The following is a 19,692-nucleotide window of genomic DNA, read 5'->3' as shown; positions in this document are numbered from 1 at the left end:
AAACGACCAGATGATGGTAGACAAAAGCAAGGATAACAAATCAATTAGAACACATCCAACTTGATCGACAATGATTAGTGATCAAGGTCTTAAATTCTGCAATAGAGGGGAGAATCAAAATTTTGAGGGATTGTTGGAGTTTTGAAAAGGGAGCTTTGAATTGAATGTCGGCGATTAAGTCCAGTGGACATAAAGATGTCATGTGATTAAGTCAGTGTACAGTGGACATAAATATGTCATGTGATTAAGTCAGTGTCCAGTGGACATAAAGATGTCATGTGATTAAGTCAGTGTCCAGTGGACATAAAGATGTCATGTGATTAAGTCAGTGTCCAGTGGACATAAAGATGTCATGTGATTAAGTCAGTGTCCAGTGGACAGAAAGATGTCATGCGATTAAGTCAGTGTCCAGTGGACATAAAGATGTCATGCGATTAAGTCAGTGTCCAGTGGACATAAAGATGTCATGTGATTAAGTCAGTGTCCAGTGGACATAAAGATGTCATGTGATTAAGTCAGTGTCCAGTGGACATAAAGATGTCATGGGATTAAGTCAGTGTCCACTGTCCAGTGGACATAAAGATGTCATGTGATTAAGTCAGTGTCCAGTGGACATAAAGATGTCATGTGATTAAGTCAGTGTCCAGTGGACATAAAGATGTGTCATTTGGAAGCCACAGTGTTTTTAAAGGGAGGAGGGGTCATGGGGTAGTGAGGGAGAGCGATCCCTTCATCAGGACACCAGTGCCATCCTCACTGGGGATTAGATACACACTAACATGGATAGATACACAGACACACACACACATACATCCTCACTGGGGATTAGATACACACTAACATAGATAGATACACAGACACACACACACACACACACACACACACACACGCACACACACACACACACACACACACACACACACACACACACACACATACATCTTCACTGGGGATTAGATACACACTAACATGGATAGATACACAGACAGACACACACACACATAGATCCTCACTGGGGATTAGATACACACTAACATGGATAGATACACAGACACACACACACACATACACACACGCATTCTCAGGCGTGCAAATGTCAAATGAACACACTTCAGCACACATAATCACACAAATACAAATAGCCCACACACACACACACGCACGCACGCACGCACACACACACACACACACACACACACACACACACACACACACACACACACACACACACACACACACACACACACACACACACACTATCTTTTATTTCTTGCCACAGCCTTTGACAGTTTCACAATATAATATTGCCTGCATTCTTCATCCCCAGTTTTGCAATTCCCTGCAACTTCTCTCCCAAAGCCACCATGTTCACTTGAGGAACATCTGTAGTTATTTATGGTTTCCTTGTGATGTCATGAAAAACAGAATATTGGCGACTATGGGTGCCATATAGAAAGTAGCTAATTACATTGTCCTTGGTAGAAGCTGTTGGGGATACAAGCCATTACTTCTCTTTCACTGCAGAATATTGACTTAAGATTTTATGAGTGCCTTAGAGCAGAATTTATTGAAAATGGTAACCATAGCTCATTTAATCGACACTGTTGGTTATACAAAACCCATTGTTAGTGTTTCACTGCTGAATATCGAAACATTAACTGCCTTAGAGGAGAATCTATGGAAAATAATGAGTATATCGTACCCCGGTTAGCTCTGAAAACCATTGCATTGAGTCTTTCATCACACATTAAAGGTTATGAAGGAACACTCTGCGGGCTCTGGTGAGACAGGAACCTGTTCCACCAGTTTCCTCAGGAGTCTGAATGTGTCTTGAGATCATTGATAGCATTGAGATTAAGTGTTTGAGGAATGATCACATTTCTTTGAAATTATTTGGTGACTTAGAGGTGATCATTTCCCTCTCGCACAAGCACCTTGGTTTCTGTTGGTCGTTGACCTGCTGCTAATGTACAGTATAATAGTCTCGCTAGAGAGCCTCCAAACTGAGGAATCCCTGTTGTAGTATGATGTAATATTGAAAGTACAGTGTGCTTTTTAATGGCAGTCCCATTACGCCAAGCTAACGCTATCAATCAAACAGACATAGAATGATGTTGGACCCAGGCAGCACCGTGGGTCTGTGCAGTTGTGTGCTCGTCTCTCCATTAGCGAAATCTAGCTTCTATCTGTCAAGAAATGTAGCAAATCAAGTCACTCTGCTTAGATGTCTGGCATATTACCCATGTGCCTTAATTGGTGTGGGATCGCCAATACCAAAACCCTACTTTAGCCTGGTATCAGATACTAGTATCTGCATCAGTGCTTCCCTACCACAGAGACTCTATTACTAGGATTAAACTTGACACAAGAAATTGTATTTTCACATAAGCTCAGAGACAGACACCATGAAAGTGGCCACGTGGGTTAGAGAGAGCTTTCACGTGACTAGAGGGCCACATACATGTGGGTTAGAGAGAGCTTCACGTGACTAGAGGGCCACATACATGTGGGTTAGAGAGAGCTTCACGTGACTAGAGGGCCACATACATGTGGGTTAGAGAGAGCTTCACGTGACTAGAGGGCCACATACATGTCTCAGAGAGCTTCACGTGACTAGAGGGCCACATACATGTCTCAGAGACGCATATGAGGAACAACATAACAATTGGGCGCGACAAAGAAAATTCTGCAGAATCGAAAGGCAAAGTTCTGCCTGATTTAATGTACAACTTTGCCCAGACATGGCAGCCAATCAGGTCTATTGGAGTTTCAGTGAGTTCCCACAAGAGCGCGGATGTCTATATGAGTCATTCTCTTGGCATCCCAATATTATGAAGTACCGTTAGGTCCTGGAGGAAAATAACAAGCAATCACATCGTGTTTGATCGCTCCCAACATGACGGCATGCGTCGGCGGTGCTCCCCCACCTCTTTGTGTCTTATCAAACGCAAACAATAAACCAAATGTGCAGTACACTCTATAACCATAGTCAGACAGTAGCTGGGCTCCCCCACTTCCAAAAATAGCACTGCAACACTATCAACGGTTTCACTGGAATTCTGTTGCTAGGGAACAGTTTGGTCCCAAATGTATTTCCTGTCAGTTATTGCATTAGCTAACATTGCAACAGGAAAAAAACTTGGGTCCTTTTAGAATGTTATTGTCACTTTGAAACACATCCAGCACGTTTTCGTGTGTGTGTGTGTGTGTGTGTGTGTGTGTGTGTGTGTGTGTGTGTGTGTGTGTGTGTGTGTGTGTGTGTGTGTGTGTGTGTGTGTGTGTGTGTGTGTGTGTGTGTGTGTGTGTGTGTGTGTGTGTGTGTGTGTGTGTGTGTGTGTGTGTGTGTGTGTGTGTGTGTGTGGCCACGCATGCATTCCTATTTCGTATGGGTGTAATGTTTTAAACAACTGATATGATTGTATTTAGGCAGAGAAAAGCCTAATTCACACAGGACTATAGTGGGCACAACTGAACATGTGCTAACAAGGTATTCATTCACAGCATTGTGTTTATAGGAGGAAAAATGGTAGAGCTGTCTTAAATACTTCGAAGCTTCGTTCGATTGGGCATGGGCTTCGAATATGAAAATAAAATCGAATATAAAAAAAAAAATAAGAATAATAAAATATGTATTTTAATTTTAATTTTATTTTTGGTGCAAAATCAACTCTGCCTCTCTTTGTTAATTACAACAAGCAATGCTGTTTGTTATTTAAGATGAGGTCGGACTCGGCATTGACAGATTTGTGTTCATGTGCTGCTTTTATAAAGCCTCAAATGACGGCTTACAATATTTCATGAAAGCAAAGTGTTTCGTTTGTCTAAGATTTTAAAAGGTTTAAACTTTACAGCACTGACAAAGTTGAACAAAGTGCTGTACAAGTCCCACAACATAAAAATATTTTTATTTTTTTTATTTATAATTATTATTATAATCATTTTTTTTATCTCGAAGCTTCAAATTAAAATCGAATCTCGGCCCCGAAGCTTCGAATTCCAAAAAAAATTCTAAGGTCAGCCCTAAAAAATGTACACACATTAATTGCGATCAATTTCGATGATCAGTTTTACAGATCGATGCAGCTGGATTTCCATATTCATACTGATCCATTGAGAAAGTATTTTGTGTATAATAACACCTTATTCACAGTCTGAACTTAGACTCTCAGTCTCAGTATGTGTGATTAGAGAGTTCTCAGCTGTTTGAATAACTCAGTGTGGAGGTTCACATGGTCTGTTTCTGTGGGTACTAGGGTTGGGTACCATTCATATTTGAACCAATACCAGTTCCTGGAATTCGGTATCGGTACCCAATTTTTTGGTACTTAACCTCTGTAATAACATTTTGTTATTTATTGTTGTAACAACACCACACAAAATAAATAGCATGATATTGTGTTTTAAAATGTTTAAATATCAACATTATCTGGCCATCCTCAGTAAATATGATCAAACTCCTCTGACCTCGTCTGGTCTTTCCAAAGACCCAAGAGATGGGACTGTAGTGGAAAAGGCTCCCTCTTGTCTAGTATATTACACTCTTCTTATACTAAACATGTGTAACGGATGGTGAAGCGCAGTCATGAAGGACTTCAGATGTTGTGAAGTGACTGGGGTGAGTAGCGGTGCTATGGGTTAAACTCACTCTCATCCTCAAAAGACACATAGACACGTTACAAAGCAGTGAGTTCACTTCTTGGTATAGCGGTCTGTGCTGTTGCTCGCGGTGTGGGAGACCCAGGTTCGAAACTCCCTCGGGGCATCGAAGTTTAAGGTGACGATGTCACAACCGTTACACATGTAATGGTACAGAATTTTGGTACCGATTGATCTAGTCTGAATCTGTACTTGGTAGTACTGATGTAATTCGGTCGGTACCCAACCATAGTGGGTACTCTCAGTAAAGATGGAAGTGTATTGGGTCTAAAGTTGTGTTCTGTAGCAAAGATCCTTCTACTACTACTACACATTTTTATAATAGCACTTTTCTAGAGTCCAAAGTTGCTTTACACTAAGGGGGTAGTGAAACAAGAGACGAGCATAACGCAAACATACAAGGATTGATGGGAGGGGGTGGGGCTAAGAGAAGGCAGTGGAGAAGAGATGGGTCTTGAGGCGGGATTGGAAAATTGAGAGAGACTCAGAGTCTCTAATGTCTTGCGGGAGGGAGTTTCACAGCCTGGGAGCTGCCCTGGAGAAGAGCTCTGTCCCCCCCAACAGCAAAGGTTGGACGTGGGGGCGGAGAGGAGGCAGGCGGTGGTGGATCTGAGGGACTGATGGGGTTTATAGTGGGAAAGGAGGTATGGGGGGGGGGGCATTGGTGAAGGGCTTTGTAGATGAGGCCCAGGATTTTGTTATTGATCCGGTGGGAGACAGGAAGCGTGATGGTAAGGTTAACAAAGGATCTTCTTATTTTTTTTTATTTATTTTTTTTTAAATCTTTTTCCCCCTCCTTTTTCCTCCGTTTTTCTCCCATTCCAATGTTAGTCGTTATGCCAATTCCCAATCCCCTTCCTGGTCGCTGCGCACCTACCCCCTACAGTTGGTCTGGGAGAGTGGAGGCTATCACATGCTTCCTCCGACACATGTGTAGCCAATCAACCGCTTCTTTTTTTTTTATCCACTTTTTCTCCCATTTTCTATTTTTCTCCCATCCCAATTTCGTAACATCCAATTCAACCCTCCCGTGTCTCGAACGCTGTTTCATGCCTCCCACAAGCCGACTGCAATGTGGACTAAGTCATACATAGCACGAGTCCCCTCCGATACTCGAGGTAACAGTAGTCGCATCTTTTCACCTGCGCGGCACAATCTTTCAGCGTCAGGGGTCTGCGCTTTGGAGGGGCGCCGCCCCCATCGCTTCCTGATTCTACTGCACAGGCGCACCAACCGACCTGTAGGAGTCGCTGTCCACAACGCCCGATCCCCACCCATCAGTTTCCCACCCCCTAATACTGCCAATGTGTATTAGTACGGACGACCAGCTAAACTGAAAGCAATGTGGAGCGCTGGGCTCGAACAGGCGAACCCAGCGTCTCCAGTATTCGTGGTGAGCGCCTTGCCCACTGCACCACGTAGCCGCCCATAATCAACCGCTTCTTTTCACCTGGCAGCGCGGACTCTCACTGAGAGGGTGTAACGTGTGGAAGGATCACACTACCCCCCTCAGATCCTTTCCTCGCTGAGCAAGCGCCCCGACCGAACTGTAGGAGTCACTGTTTACAACGACCAGGACCCACCCACCGGCTTTCCCACCCTCTAACACTGCCAATTGTGTTAGTACGACGGCCGGCCAAGCCGGAAGCAACGCAGAGAGCTGGGCTCGATACCAGTATATCCTGCGTTGGTGGCGAGCGCCTTGCCCACTGCGCCACCCAGCCGCCCCAGGATCTTCTTTTTTTTAACACCAAATGCAATTACAGTTTCTCTTTAAATTGCCTCCATGGCTTCAATGAGACCTCTAACCTAACACTCCTCCATGCCTTCAATGAGCCTCTAACCTAACACTCCTCCATGCCTTCAATTAGCCTCTAACCTAACACTCCTCCATGGCTTCAATGAGCCTCTAACCTATCACTCCTCCATGGCTTCAATGAGCCTCTAACCTAACACTCCTCCATGGCTTCAATGAGACCTCTAACCTAACACTCCTCCACGGCTTCAATGAGCCTCTAACCTAACACTCCTCCATGGCTTCAATGAGCCTCTAACCTAACACTCCTCCACGGCTTCAATGAGCCTCTAACCTAACACTCCTCCACGGCTTCAATGAGCCTCTAACCTAACACTCCTCCATGGCTTCAATGAGCCTCTAACCTAACACTCCTCCACGGCTTCAATGAGACCTCAAAGACAAAACAAAACCACGTTTGACCACGTTTTGATTAATAACAGCGCTGTGCTGGCACACACCCTCAAGATTTACACACACCCTCAAGATTTACACACAGATGAGGCAATCCTGAGGATCCCAGGGCACTTATCTATCTGCAGGGCGGTGGTCCTGATAACAGCACAGTCCTTTATGATATTGCCTCAGTGCTTCACGTGACTAAAGGGCCACATCTCCCATCCCAACGGGCAGGGGATAGATTAGCGAACATACACCTGGAGTGACGCGATTTTGATTTGTCTTGCTTGACTGATATTGTGCCAATTTCACTTGTTTTCTTCTGTTTGAAGAAGTATTTTTTGACCATAACTGGGTTCTATGTGGTTCCACACATTCAGTTAGTCTGGAATCTATGTGTGAAATGGATCTGCATTTCAAAGAATTACCCCCAAAAATGTGGAATGGAATTTCCAATTGGAATTATTTAAAATTTTTTGATTAGATTTAGATTTGAGTTGTATTTATTTATTGCACCATGGCACTTTATTTTCATATGCAAACGCATGGTTGTATAGGCATGTGTACTATCTGGAGAATTCTGAGACTAACTGAAGGTATGGATTCACACAGATGCCAGTAGTAGTAAAATCCACATGTTACAATTGAATGGTCAGAATACTTAAAGGAACATGCCAACATTATGGGAAATGCGCTTTGCCATCTTCTCCAGAGTCAGACAAGAAGATCTGATACCAATTTCAGTAGAAAGCTATCCCGCTGCAAGCTAGCCTAGCTTAGCACAAATGAATGCAAGCGAATACGGACCACTAGCCTAGCTGTTGGCAAAAACACCTCTCCCAGAGTTTTAAGCTAGGCTAGTGGTCCGTAACTTTTGTGCTAATATTTCTACTTTCTACTGAACGCACAGAGAGGAAATTGGTATCTATCTTCTGTCTGATGTTGGCGTTTGCCATTAAGAAACTAAAGGAGCCACATGACGCATTGCAATGTTCTTGGGTCGACTGTGTCCGTACTATAATCATATCACTTTGACGTTTGTTTACCATTATTCTCTGTTGACGTCGGCAAGTGTTTGTATGGGGTTTTAGATTATGTCAAAAACAGCAAGGACGCCAATCTATTGTCTTTGGGTCGGGAGCCGTTGTCTAACCTGTCGTTGCGTGTGATTTCTGTCCATGTTTTGAGAGATGAGAGCTCCAGGGCGAGCGGCTGGCCTCCTTGTTCATGTTCTGAAAAGGAACATGTAGGAAATGACACTGTAATTAATTTCATTTTACAGAGCCAGAGTGTGAGCCGCTGAGGTTGCAAAAAGTGCATGCTTGTCAGGGCTGTGCTGTGTTAACCCTTTAGTGCAAAACAGATCCTCTAGATCAGGCATTCTCAGTGCGGCCCGTGGGCCAATGGCGGCTCTCGATGAGTTGTCGAGGTGTAAATATATGTGTTACTGTATATTTGGTCCAGTTCACAGTTTTAAACCAACCTACTACATCACACAGTACTTTGCTTTTAAGAAGGTAAAACTGTGCCCCCCTGGGCTAAGCTGTCAGGTTAGGAATGACAGCTTGTGTTGAAAGCATGCTATAGATAGGTTACTGGTTGCGTAAAATGACTCATGAGATGCCTACCTGCGAGACAGATTACATCCATCATTGCAGGTATGTAAGCTAGCGATTTCAATGATTGCCATTTTTGCAGGATCAAAAGTCTGACCTTAGTTAAAGCTTTTGTTGGGGAAGCAAGATGGATGAGCCGGGAGGAGCCGATGGCCCTCAATCCAATATTGGGTCGCAAAATTGGCCCTCAGTCATCAAAACTTTGAGAACCCCTGCACTAGATAACTCACTCACTCACTCACTCACTCACTCACTCACTCACTCACTCTCTCTCTCTCTATCTCTCTCTCTCTTCTACAGAACATCTTCCACACCCTCTACGGAGCTGTCTGCTCTGATCGAGAAGCTGCAGAAGAATGCTGACAAGGTGGAGAAGAACATCTATGAGACAGAGCAGAACCTCAACAAGGTACTGACTGCTAACAGTACTACAGCCTGGCATTGTGCAAAATTAAACTATGGTGGAATGTATTAAGTAATAATTGTGATATGTATTATCATTTATGATTATTCAGAATAGTGCAAAGAGTAGGACATAACAGTAACGTACCGGTACATAGTTTCACATGGTAGACTGACAACAGGACTCAACAAACAGGGACAGCACCACAAACTGTGACATTCTACTGTATATAGTTGTCCATTGCCATATACTGTATTCTGCCATCATAAAATAGCTTAACTTGAGAATAGAGTGCTGTATGTTAACATTCTATATGTTACAACATTTTAAAAAAGGTTACTAAAACCATACTATAAAATATCAAAGAATAGACCAGACACCAATACTCCACGACATGTTCCTGTCCAACATAATGGAGAAAGCCAACATACTGTATACACATCCTTTCCACCACTGTTTTGTGGTGTGTGTTCCCCTGCAGGATGTGAGCAAGATCAACGAGGGCAAGGAGCCATTGTACAAAGATGACACCAAGAAGCGCATCCTCAACTCCCTGGAGCTGCTGAAGGGCCTGGACGAGGATGCGACCAACGCCACGCGCCTGGACCACCCCCAGGCTGAAATGATAGAGCAGGAGTGAGTTGAGCTCCCTTCTGTTATGTTAGCTCCATTATATCACTATTCACACCTCAGGCACCATTTTGTTATGTTAGAGTCATTATATCACTATTATTCACACTTCAGACACCATTTTGTTATGTTAGTCATTATATCACTATTCACACTTCAGACACCATTTTGTTATGTTAGAGTCATTATATCACTATTCACACTTCAGACACCATTTTGTTATGTTAGACCCATTATATCACTATTCACACTTCAGACACCATTTTGTTATGTTAGAGTCATTATATCACTATTCACACTTCAGACACCATTTTGTTATGTTAGTCATTATATCACTATTCACACTTCAGACACCATTTTGTTATGTTAGTCATTATATCACTATTCACACTTCAGACACCATTTTGTTATGTTAGAGTCATTATATCACTATTCACACCTCAGGCTCAGACACCATTTTGTTATGTTAGTCATTATATCACTATTCACACTTCAGACACCATTTTGTTATGTTAGAGTCATTATATCACTATTCACACTTCAGACACCATTTTGTTATGTTAGAGTCATTATATCACTATTCACACCTCAGGCTCAGACACCATTTTGTTATGTTAGTCATTATATCACTATTCACACATCAGACACCATTTTCTAATGTTAGTCCTTATATCACTATTCACACCTCAGACACCATTTTGTTACGTTATAGTCATTCTATCACTATTCACACCTATCGCTACTCAAAATGAGGTTCCTTAGTATCTCCATTTCCCTGTTATATATTATGGCATATTTTTGATAACATTTGAACAAAGCCAGACTATGATAATGGTTGTATATAAACATTGAACCCAGTACAGAGTCCACATAACACTTTGAGTGCCACGAGGTGGCGCCAGAGTTAGCGCTTCAATGCCACCATCGGCGCCAATGTTACGCTTAATATCGCCTAATCTATGTTTTAAATAATGTGTCTAATCTGCCTGTCGCTTATCAAAGAATCCTTTTCCAGTCAGTGCTGTCAAGGCAGATTGGTTTTTTATCGCTTCATTTCCGTTTGAGAGCATTTTGAAAAGCACCCGTTTTGAGGTAAAAAACAGTTCATTCTAGACCATTCTATGATAATCGTCTTTTACTGGAATATTCCAGAACGTTGATATTTGTCGGCCTATTTATGAATCGTTTTCAAATAAACGCTAGATGATCAATATTATACGTGCACGCAAGCACATTCGAGCCGCGCACGGATAATCGCCATGTTAATTTCCTCTTGGACTTTTACAGTGAAACCGAAAGAGCCCATTTCACAAAACAGCTTATATCTTCATCAAAATTAGTCTGATTATCCTAACACTGATAACATAGATTCCTTACCTGACATCAGATGGTATCCAACTGGTATATTCCAATTCCTGATCACCATTCGAAAAAATCAATAAGTGTATGGATCCAACGTGTGTACAGTGCAGTACATGATTCCGCTGGTCTCAGAGGCTCCAGAATGAACTGTGATAACCCCGGCTGCATCAGTTGACTGGAAAATGTGGAGTACAGGATTTTTTCCCCCATCCATTTTCATTGAGTCCATTCCAAAATCCCTTATGTCATCTGGGAGACGATAGGGGGCGCTTTTTTCCACATCTGATCGCCGGCGGCGCTCGGGTATACTAGGGTAGGCTCGCGTGATGCAATATGATTTCAGATCGCTAAAAAAGAATAAATAAAAATAAAAATCCGAGGAAATCTCGTGAGTGGCTTTCAACATAACTATCGGAAACCCGAGATATCTTGCGAGTGGCAGTGAAAGTGTTAATGGAATTCGAATTTGTAAAATTCTATAGGCTTGAAATCCTAAACCAATCAATCAATCAACCAACCAACCAACCAACCAACCAACAAACAAACCTATCAATCCCCACTAACCTGGCGCTGTGTGTGTGTCCAGTATGAAGCAGCTGCGTGACCGGGTGATGAAGCTGCAGGAGGAGCACGACAACATCTACAACCTGACCCGCTCGGAGGGGATGCCCAGTGTTAACTGGGGCAAGATCATCGACGAGAAGCTGGTGAGCCAGCTGTCCCCTCCTCCACGCAGCCCCCCACCCCCTTAATATCTATTGAGCATACTCACACACTCGCTTTTGTGCCCCTCACCTGTCAATATATATATATATATATATATATATATATATATATATATATATATATATATATATATATATATATATATATATATATATATATTCAATATATGTATATTTCCAGGGGCAAATGAAAGAAGTGCATTTCAAGATTAGGGATGTTGTGTTCCTCTACGACGTTCTCGTTCCTCGCTGTCTCACCATGTGCTCCCCATCCGATTCTCTCTCCCCTGTCCCAGGACAACCTGAACAACAAGGGCTTTGGCCAGGACCTGCCCACCATCGAGAATGAGGTGGTGGAGCACAACATCTTCCACAGTGAGGTGGAGGCCCTGGCCCCGCACGTCACCGACGGCGGAGACAAGGTACAGACAGATAGCTACCCAGGAGGAGGCTAGAAGAGAGGATGAGTCGGTTATAATTACTCTATCATCTCCTACAAAAAGGTTGCATGGCCTTTTGATCATTTTAGTTTGACCATGGTACCAGACATGTGTTTCCATCTTAAGGGACTTATATATATATTACTCCACTACATTTATCTGACTTTTGATCAGTTTTTTTTTGTATAACATTACAACATTTAACATACAACAGTTAACATAAATGATGTGCTTGTTAACTTAAGACTCAACTTTTCAATGTTTTACTTTGTAGTTTTTCTGAACACACATGATCAACATACAGAGTCAACCTTATAATCCAGTTGGAAAGGAAATAAAATCTGATGGTGGTCATCAAATCATTCATTATCATCAGATATTCCACTAGTTATACCAATGACAACAGAAAACACATCACACATCACACAAAAACAAGTATTTATTGAAACAAATGTGCGTGTTTCTGGAGAGTAGAAGCAGGCGACTCTACAGGAATTTGGGTGACGCGAAATACTGAAAGCCAGATATGCATAAGAGGCTGGTTTTCTAAAGGAGAAACGCACAATGTGTAAATGATTGAGCAGAGGGAGTGGCAAAGGGGGAATTGAACAAAGTGATAGGGTCAGGTTGACAGAGAGTGGGAGGGAAAAGCTGCATAGATCCAAGATTCAAGATTATTTATTGTCATGTGCACAGTTAAACAGACAGTTTGCCATACAATGAAAATCTTATTTTGCTAGTCCGCCCTTCACACAAATCACACAATACTTAACATATTTCTTTTTACAATTTAAATACAAGCAAGTGCTAAAAAATAAGGTAAAAATAGATAAATATAATATACAAGGCACAGTGAGTAACATTGAGTAACATTGCACGTTCCGATTCAGTGTTTACAATATAAATGTAGGTGACAGTGGGTCACAGCAGCAGTTAAAAAGTGTCTTTAGTGATTCATAGTTCGGGGGAAGGGTGACAGTGAGGTCACAGCAGCAGTCAGGAAAGGATAGGTGTGTGTGTGAGAGGATATGGGGACCTGTAGTGTGTGTGAGGAGATACGGGGTGGAGCAGGTACCTGTAGTGTGTGTGAGGAGATACGGGGTGGAGCAGATACCTGTAGTGTGTGTGAGGAGATACGGGGTGGAGCGAGGGACCTGTAGTGTGTGTGAGGAGATACAGGGTGGAGCGAGGGACCTGTAGTGTGTGTGAGGAGATACGGGGTGGAGCGAGGGACCTGTAGTGTGTGTGAGGAGATACAGGGTGGAGCGAGGGACCTGTAGTGTGTGTGAGGAGATACGGGGTGGAGCAGATACCTGTAGTGTGTGTGAGGAGATACGGGGTGGAGCGAGGGACCTGTAGTGTGTGTGAGGAGATACGGGGTGGAGCGAGGGACCTGTAGTGTGTGTGAGGAGATACGGGGTGGAGCGAGGGACCTGTAGTGTGTGTGAGGAGATACGGGGTGGAGCAGATACCTGTAGTGTGTGTGAGGAGATACGGGGTGGAGCAGATACCTGTAGTGTGTGTGAGGAGATACGGGGTGGAGCAGGTACCTGTAGTGTGTGTGAGGAGATACGGGGTGGAGCGAGATACCTGTAGTGTGTGTGAGGTAGGGCTGTCACTTTAACAAATCTAATTCGAAATTCGTTGCAGAATTGTAGACAAGTTCGAATTAGAATTTCAGTGTAAAAAAAACCTAAACCTAAAAAAAGTGTAAGCTATTTTCAAAGTTTTGGCTATTTTTCTTTACCATGGTATGTTTGGTGTCATTCTTTTCAGCACAGTCTCACCTATATGACCTGACAGTTTTCTTTAATAATAATAATAATAATAATAATAATAATAATATTATTATTATTATTATTATTATTATTATTATTATTATTATTATTATTATTATTATTATTATTATTATTATTATTATTATTATTATTATTATTATCAAAAAAATATATATATCAAATTCATTTTTAATTATTTTTTCAAATTCGAATTTCTCCCTTCAAGTTCGAATCTCGTGTTTTTATGTAAATTCGAAATTCGAAAATAATGTGACAGCCCTAGTTGGAGGAGATATGGGGTGGAACAAGGGATCTTAGTGTATAGGAAATGGTGATATGTGTCATAGATGTAAGCCATCCCCCGAAACTACATTATTCAATTTCATTATTGATCCTAATTGAGGGAAAATGTTATAGTATGATGCATGGAAGCAAAAATGGTTGCATGAGCATTGAGGAATGCTCTGTATACGTATGCAAATTACCTAGGTAGTGCAAGCTTCCTCTCATTATCTGCCTCTGTAAAAAAAAAAATTCTCTCTTTCTCTCTCTTTCTCTCTCTCTCTCTCTCTCTCTCTCTCTCTCTCTCTCTCTCTCTCTCTCTCTCTCTCTCTAGGAATATGTCAGTGGCCAACAGCTCAAGTACAACAAGCTTCTGGTAAGACACTCAAACACACATTATTGCATGCACCGTACATATAAGCCCAAGGGTGTGTGAATGGGTGTGTATATGCCGACATGAGCGTGTGTACATATCTGTCTGCCTGTGTGTGTGTGTGTGTGGGTGTGTGTTTACATGTGTCTGCCTGCGGGACCGAGTGTAAATATCTCCTCATCATCTCCTCATCGTCCCTCACGGATAGTTTCTGTGTGTCTTTCACAGCTCCAGGGACAGTATATACAGTATCTGCGGATTTTATGTTTGAGTATTTGTGTGCTCTCTTTATATGTACAGAACACGCAGTATATCTCTCTGATGGTGCCACCTAATGTGAGAGCAGAGTGACTGTGTGCATATTGTGATGTGCTTGTGTGTGTGTGTGCGTGTGTGTGTGTGCGTGTGTGTGTGTGTGTGTGTGTGTGTGTGTGTGTGTGTGTGTGTGTGTGTGCGCATCTATATCCGTAGACATGCTAGTGCATATACTGTGTATGTTATGGGAAAATGGTGAAAGGAAATGTATACATTCACTGACCTCTGACCTTTTTGTCTTAGGTTTCAGAGCCCCCTTTTCAGATTTAGAAATTAGTTTTCACAGTACACATTGCTAGCATTTATTTCCTGGCTGAATGGGTCCCCTAAAAAGACACTATGCAATATGGTACGCCTAGTATCTTCCAAGGCTAATATTAGGGGCTAAGTCAATAGTAAGTCACCCAATTTTTCACATGATATGCATTGTGATGGCAGTGACATCCTTGGTATATTCAAGGAAGTGCCCTTTTCTTTTTCTTTTTTTTACTCTGTCCCTGAAACTCCGGTGTTCACCAGTATTTCATAAACCGTCTCAACCCTCCCCCCCTGACCAGGCCAGCTCCAGTGCTCGTCAGCGCCACCTGTTGAGCCTGAGGGACTACATGCAGAACTGCACCAACGAGCTCTACTGGATGGACCAGCAGGCAGAGGAGAGGATCAACTACGACTGGAGTGACACCAACCTGGACTACCCCGCCCGCCAGAGGCAGTACGAGGTCAGTGTCCGGGGACATGCTTAGTGAATAGCTAATAGATGGTTGTTACATTTTATGTGATGCCCCCCCGTGGTCACTCAGTGGAAGGGCGCAACATAAGGCAACAGACATGGTGGGTGAGGGTGCAGAGACACAAAACCAAGAAACAGATTCTAAAATAATGTTTATTTACATAAAAAGGCAACACAGGGATCAAGGAGGACTATCAGTGGCACCAAATGAAATACAAAAATAAATGATAACCCACCCCCCTTGGCAGGTGCTAAGCACCCATAAATACAGTGGGTGGTGCTCACTCTAACCTAGGGTTGGAACAACAGGTAAACCTACGTGATGCTAGATGTAGACCCCAGGGTATCTTCCTGTCCTCACTTGTCCCTGTGTGCAAAAACAAATGTGAATACACAGAAATATAACCACAGTAGGCTGGGTGAAATGAAGGACAAACAAATATACAAATGTTAGCTTTAAACACAAAGAATTGGTGAATGGATAACAAAAAGACAAGCTTCACCAAAATAATACGGCACAAAATACCAGAGCTCTGCCACCAGCTCTACACACAACATACCAAAAAGGAAGAGAGAGGGGGGCGTAACCATGGTGGACACATAATGATGTTTTATCGCTTAGCATTGTTTGTATTGTTTGTATCGTTTGTATCGTTTTGTCTTTTCTATTGTGAATCTTGATGTTGTGAATACGCAATTTTGATGTCTAAGTAAAAATAGAATAAGGTGACTGACGTGCATGATTTGGTAACTCCTCTGTATGACGCAGGCCTTTGTATGCATTGGAGCCATTTGCAACATATGCAACACACACGTTAAAATGCAGGAGTTACAAATAGACAAACATGGGATTACTATTCCAGGCAGGAATCTATAACACCGTCCAAATGACAAAACCTAGATTTGGCAGGACAAGAAAATCCTAACTAATAATATGGACTTAAGTAATGTATTCTTATATCATCCTCTCCTGGCAGAACTTCATCAGCAAGTGTCTGGAGACCAAGGAAGCCACCGTCACCAAGCTGAATGATCACGGGGAGAAGTTGATCGCTGCTGAGCATCCTGGGAAGAACGTCATCGAGGTACGGTGTCGGCCATCAATGATTTTTCTAATCTGCTAGAACCAGTACAATGATGTGAATTCAGTCCGAAAAAAGCTTATTGTGAAATGTTAAAGTCAGGAGTGTAATTTCTTCAGCTTCAGATGTATCAGTGGAACTGTTCTATAGCACCTATCTATAGCACATTTAACACACATGTTGTTGTCTCAGGCCCATATGGAGGCAGTGCATGCTGACTGGAAGGAGTACCTCAACCTGCTCATCTGTGAGGAGAACCACCTCAAACACATGGACGAGTACCACAAGGTCTCACACACACACACACACGCACGCACGCACGCACACACACACACACACACACACACACACACACACACACACACACACACACACACACACACACACACACACACACACACACACACACACACACACACACACACACACACACGCACACACACACACACACTACTACTACCGTGAAACATGCACACAAACATACACAGACATGCATGGATTCTGAACTCACACACCTATGGAATAATGAACAATAAAAAAACATAAAACCACACCTCACACACACACACACACACACACACACACACACACACACACACACACACACACACACACACACACACACACACACACACATATATATGAAATAACAAGACTAGGCGAGGCTAGTTAAGCCTGACTCGGCCACGCAACTCACACATGCATGTTTCACCATTGGTCAGTAAGCGACATTGCACCCTTAAGGTCCAGTCAAAAATACATATAAAGATTAAATATAACACGTACTTACACTTGACGTCCCTGTCCCTGTCTTCTTGACATGTGTGTGTGTGTGTGTGTGTGTGTGTGTGTGTGTGTGTGTGTGTGTGTGTGTGTGTGTGTGTGTGTGTGTGTGTGTGTGTGTGTGTGTGTGTGTGTGTGTGTGTGTGTGTGTGTGTGTGTGTGTGTGTGTGTGTGTGTGTGTGTGTGTGTGTGTGTGTGTGTGTGTGTGTGCATAACAGTACCACAAGGAGGCGCGGGACACCCAGTACCTGCTGAAGAGGCTGGACACGGAGGTGAACCAGAAGTACAAGCCGGAGTTTAAAGACATGTATCAGATGGAGGGTCTGATCAGAGACCTGGACGTGAGTTCAAACCCCCTCTGGTTGTCTGCTTTTAGTCCTAGAAGTTGTTCTACATTTTTATTAGACATGAAGCCCCTCTATGTACGGACTGGGAGGTATGCCGTCATGGACCATATTTACATGGCGGCCAGTTTACTCTTATGTCATGCTCAGGTTGGGATTCCTTTCCACCCTGCCACCCTGTTCCCAAGTGAACAGGGTGGATAGAAATCCCAACCTGAGCATGACATAAGAGCAAAATGGCCATTGCGTGAATATGGTCAATGGATCCATACAAAACGAATGGATTTTTACTCTACCATCATCAAAGATGTATACAAATCCTAAAGAAAAACGTTCCTTGCAGCAGTATTACAAAAAGATTTTGGGATAGAAAATGGAATAAAATATACCCTTTTTTCATTCAACACAGAAAACAGTCACATCTCTTAGGTTACTTATTAAACTACACATTATATTATACTATATAATTATTATACTACACATTATATTAAGCTATATAATTATTATACTACACATTATATTATGCTGTATAATCATTATACTACACATTATATTATGCTATATAATTATATACTACACATTATATTAAGCTATACAATTATTATACTACACATTATATTATGCTATATAATTATTATACTACACTCTTTGAGATATAATTAATATGTTTTCCCCCAGGATTAATCTCTGTTCTGCATGGAAACACTTTGGGTTTGATTTTGTAAAAAGGCGGAGTCCTGCTGGTAACTCAAGCAAGTAATTGCTGAAAATCCATACATTTTCCGTGAGGAACTGAACACCAGAGTCGGTCGATGCAGAGAAATGTTGACTGCAGCTTAACCCTTGAGCAACATCATCCTGACATGTGCCAACATTGTCTTACTACTGTAAATGTCCAGCCTATATTGCTGCAGCATCATGTGGTGCTGCAGCCAGCAGCACGTATTGATCACACGGCAGTGGTGCTGTATATCAGCGGTACCATGTCGTTGCGAGGAGACTCAATACACTGCAGGCTAATGGTTCAGTGAATATGTGCCGTATAGGATTTGGATTTGGGAAGATGGTCAATATTTTCACCACATACTGTATTCATAATTGTATACCTTCTTTGTGTGTGTTTGCGTATGTGTATGTGTGTGTGTGTGTGTGTGTGTGTGTGTGTGTGTGTTTGTCTACCTTTATATGTGACTGTATTTGTGTGTATATGTTTGTGTATGGGTGTGCATGCATTTGCTTGCATTTGTCTGTGTGTGTACGTGTGTCTGTATACGTGTGTCTGTGGGCGTGGGTGTGCACTGTGCGTGTGCGTGTGTGTGTGTGTGTGTGTGTGTGTGTGTGTGTGTGTGTGTGTGTGTGTGTACAGGACCAGTCGAAGGCAATGGACCACTTTGACGAGCGGGTCAGGGCGCTGCAGAAGCGCAGTCTGCAGGTATTGCCTCTCAAGTACCGCAGAGAGCCGCCGCAGAAGCTCCTCCCCGTCGAGGCTCTGTGTGAGTTTGACACAGAAGAGGTACTGGTACACCAAAACAAACGCACACATACTGTACACTAGAGCTGCTAGATTATGTCAAAAATCAATCACGGTTATTAAACACGATTACTCATTGAGTCAATTCAAATTCAAAGTCATTTGACGAAGACAGAATTAGTTTTACCTTTCTTCTCAATCAAAGGCTGCTTTTCTGTCATCTTCATCTACAAGTTACCAAAGACGTTTCAAAATAACTGGAGAAACGCGCCCTTGGCTCCCTCCTCCTCCCTCCCAACACGAGCTGGAACTACTGTCTGGGCGTGGGGGGAGGGGCGGAGTGGAGCGCACCGCTGTGAAGGAAGGGTTCGCTGCATCAGCATGCGGCACAATAATCGTTTAATCTCGATTATCTCGTTTTCATGATAGTGGGAAGTCTAAATCGTAATTGAAATTTAAACTCGATTAATCGCCCATCCCTGCTGTATACACACACACACGCACGCAC

At 42.6% G+C, this 19,692-nt stretch overlaps 1 protein-coding gene across 1 annotated transcript in view; it reads left to right on the top strand.

Annotated features, from left to right (window-relative positions):
• ppl (periplakin) overlaps positions 1 to 19,692 on the top strand; it is a 42,111-nt gene that overhangs the window by 3,905 nt on the left and 18,514 nt on the right. Inside the window, exons 2-11 of the mRNA XM_084329508.1 lie at positions 8,767 to 8,875; positions 9,351 to 9,505; positions 11,448 to 11,568; positions 11,883 to 12,008; positions 14,421 to 14,462; positions 15,332 to 15,493; positions 16,482 to 16,589; positions 16,779 to 16,874; positions 17,588 to 17,710; positions 19,080 to 19,226. Coding sequence (XP_084185634.1) covers positions 8,767 to 8,875; positions 9,351 to 9,505; positions 11,448 to 11,568; positions 11,883 to 12,008; positions 14,421 to 14,462; positions 15,332 to 15,493; positions 16,482 to 16,589; positions 16,779 to 16,874; positions 17,588 to 17,710; positions 19,080 to 19,226 — 1,189 coding nt within the window. The remainder of the gene's footprint in view (positions 1 to 8,766; positions 8,876 to 9,350; positions 9,506 to 11,447; positions 11,569 to 11,882; positions 12,009 to 14,420; positions 14,463 to 15,331; positions 15,494 to 16,481; positions 16,590 to 16,778; positions 16,875 to 17,587; positions 17,711 to 19,079; positions 19,227 to 19,692) is intronic.

Source organism: Notolepis coatsorum, assembly GCF_963971535.1.
Source record: "Notolepis coatsorum genome assembly, chromosome: 14".
Lineage (NCBI taxonomy): Eukaryota > Metazoa > Chordata > Actinopteri > Aulopiformes > Paralepididae > Notolepis > Notolepis coatsorum.
The sequence above is the reverse complement of the archived record's forward strand: the minus strand, read 5'-3'. Positions and strand labels throughout refer to the sequence as shown.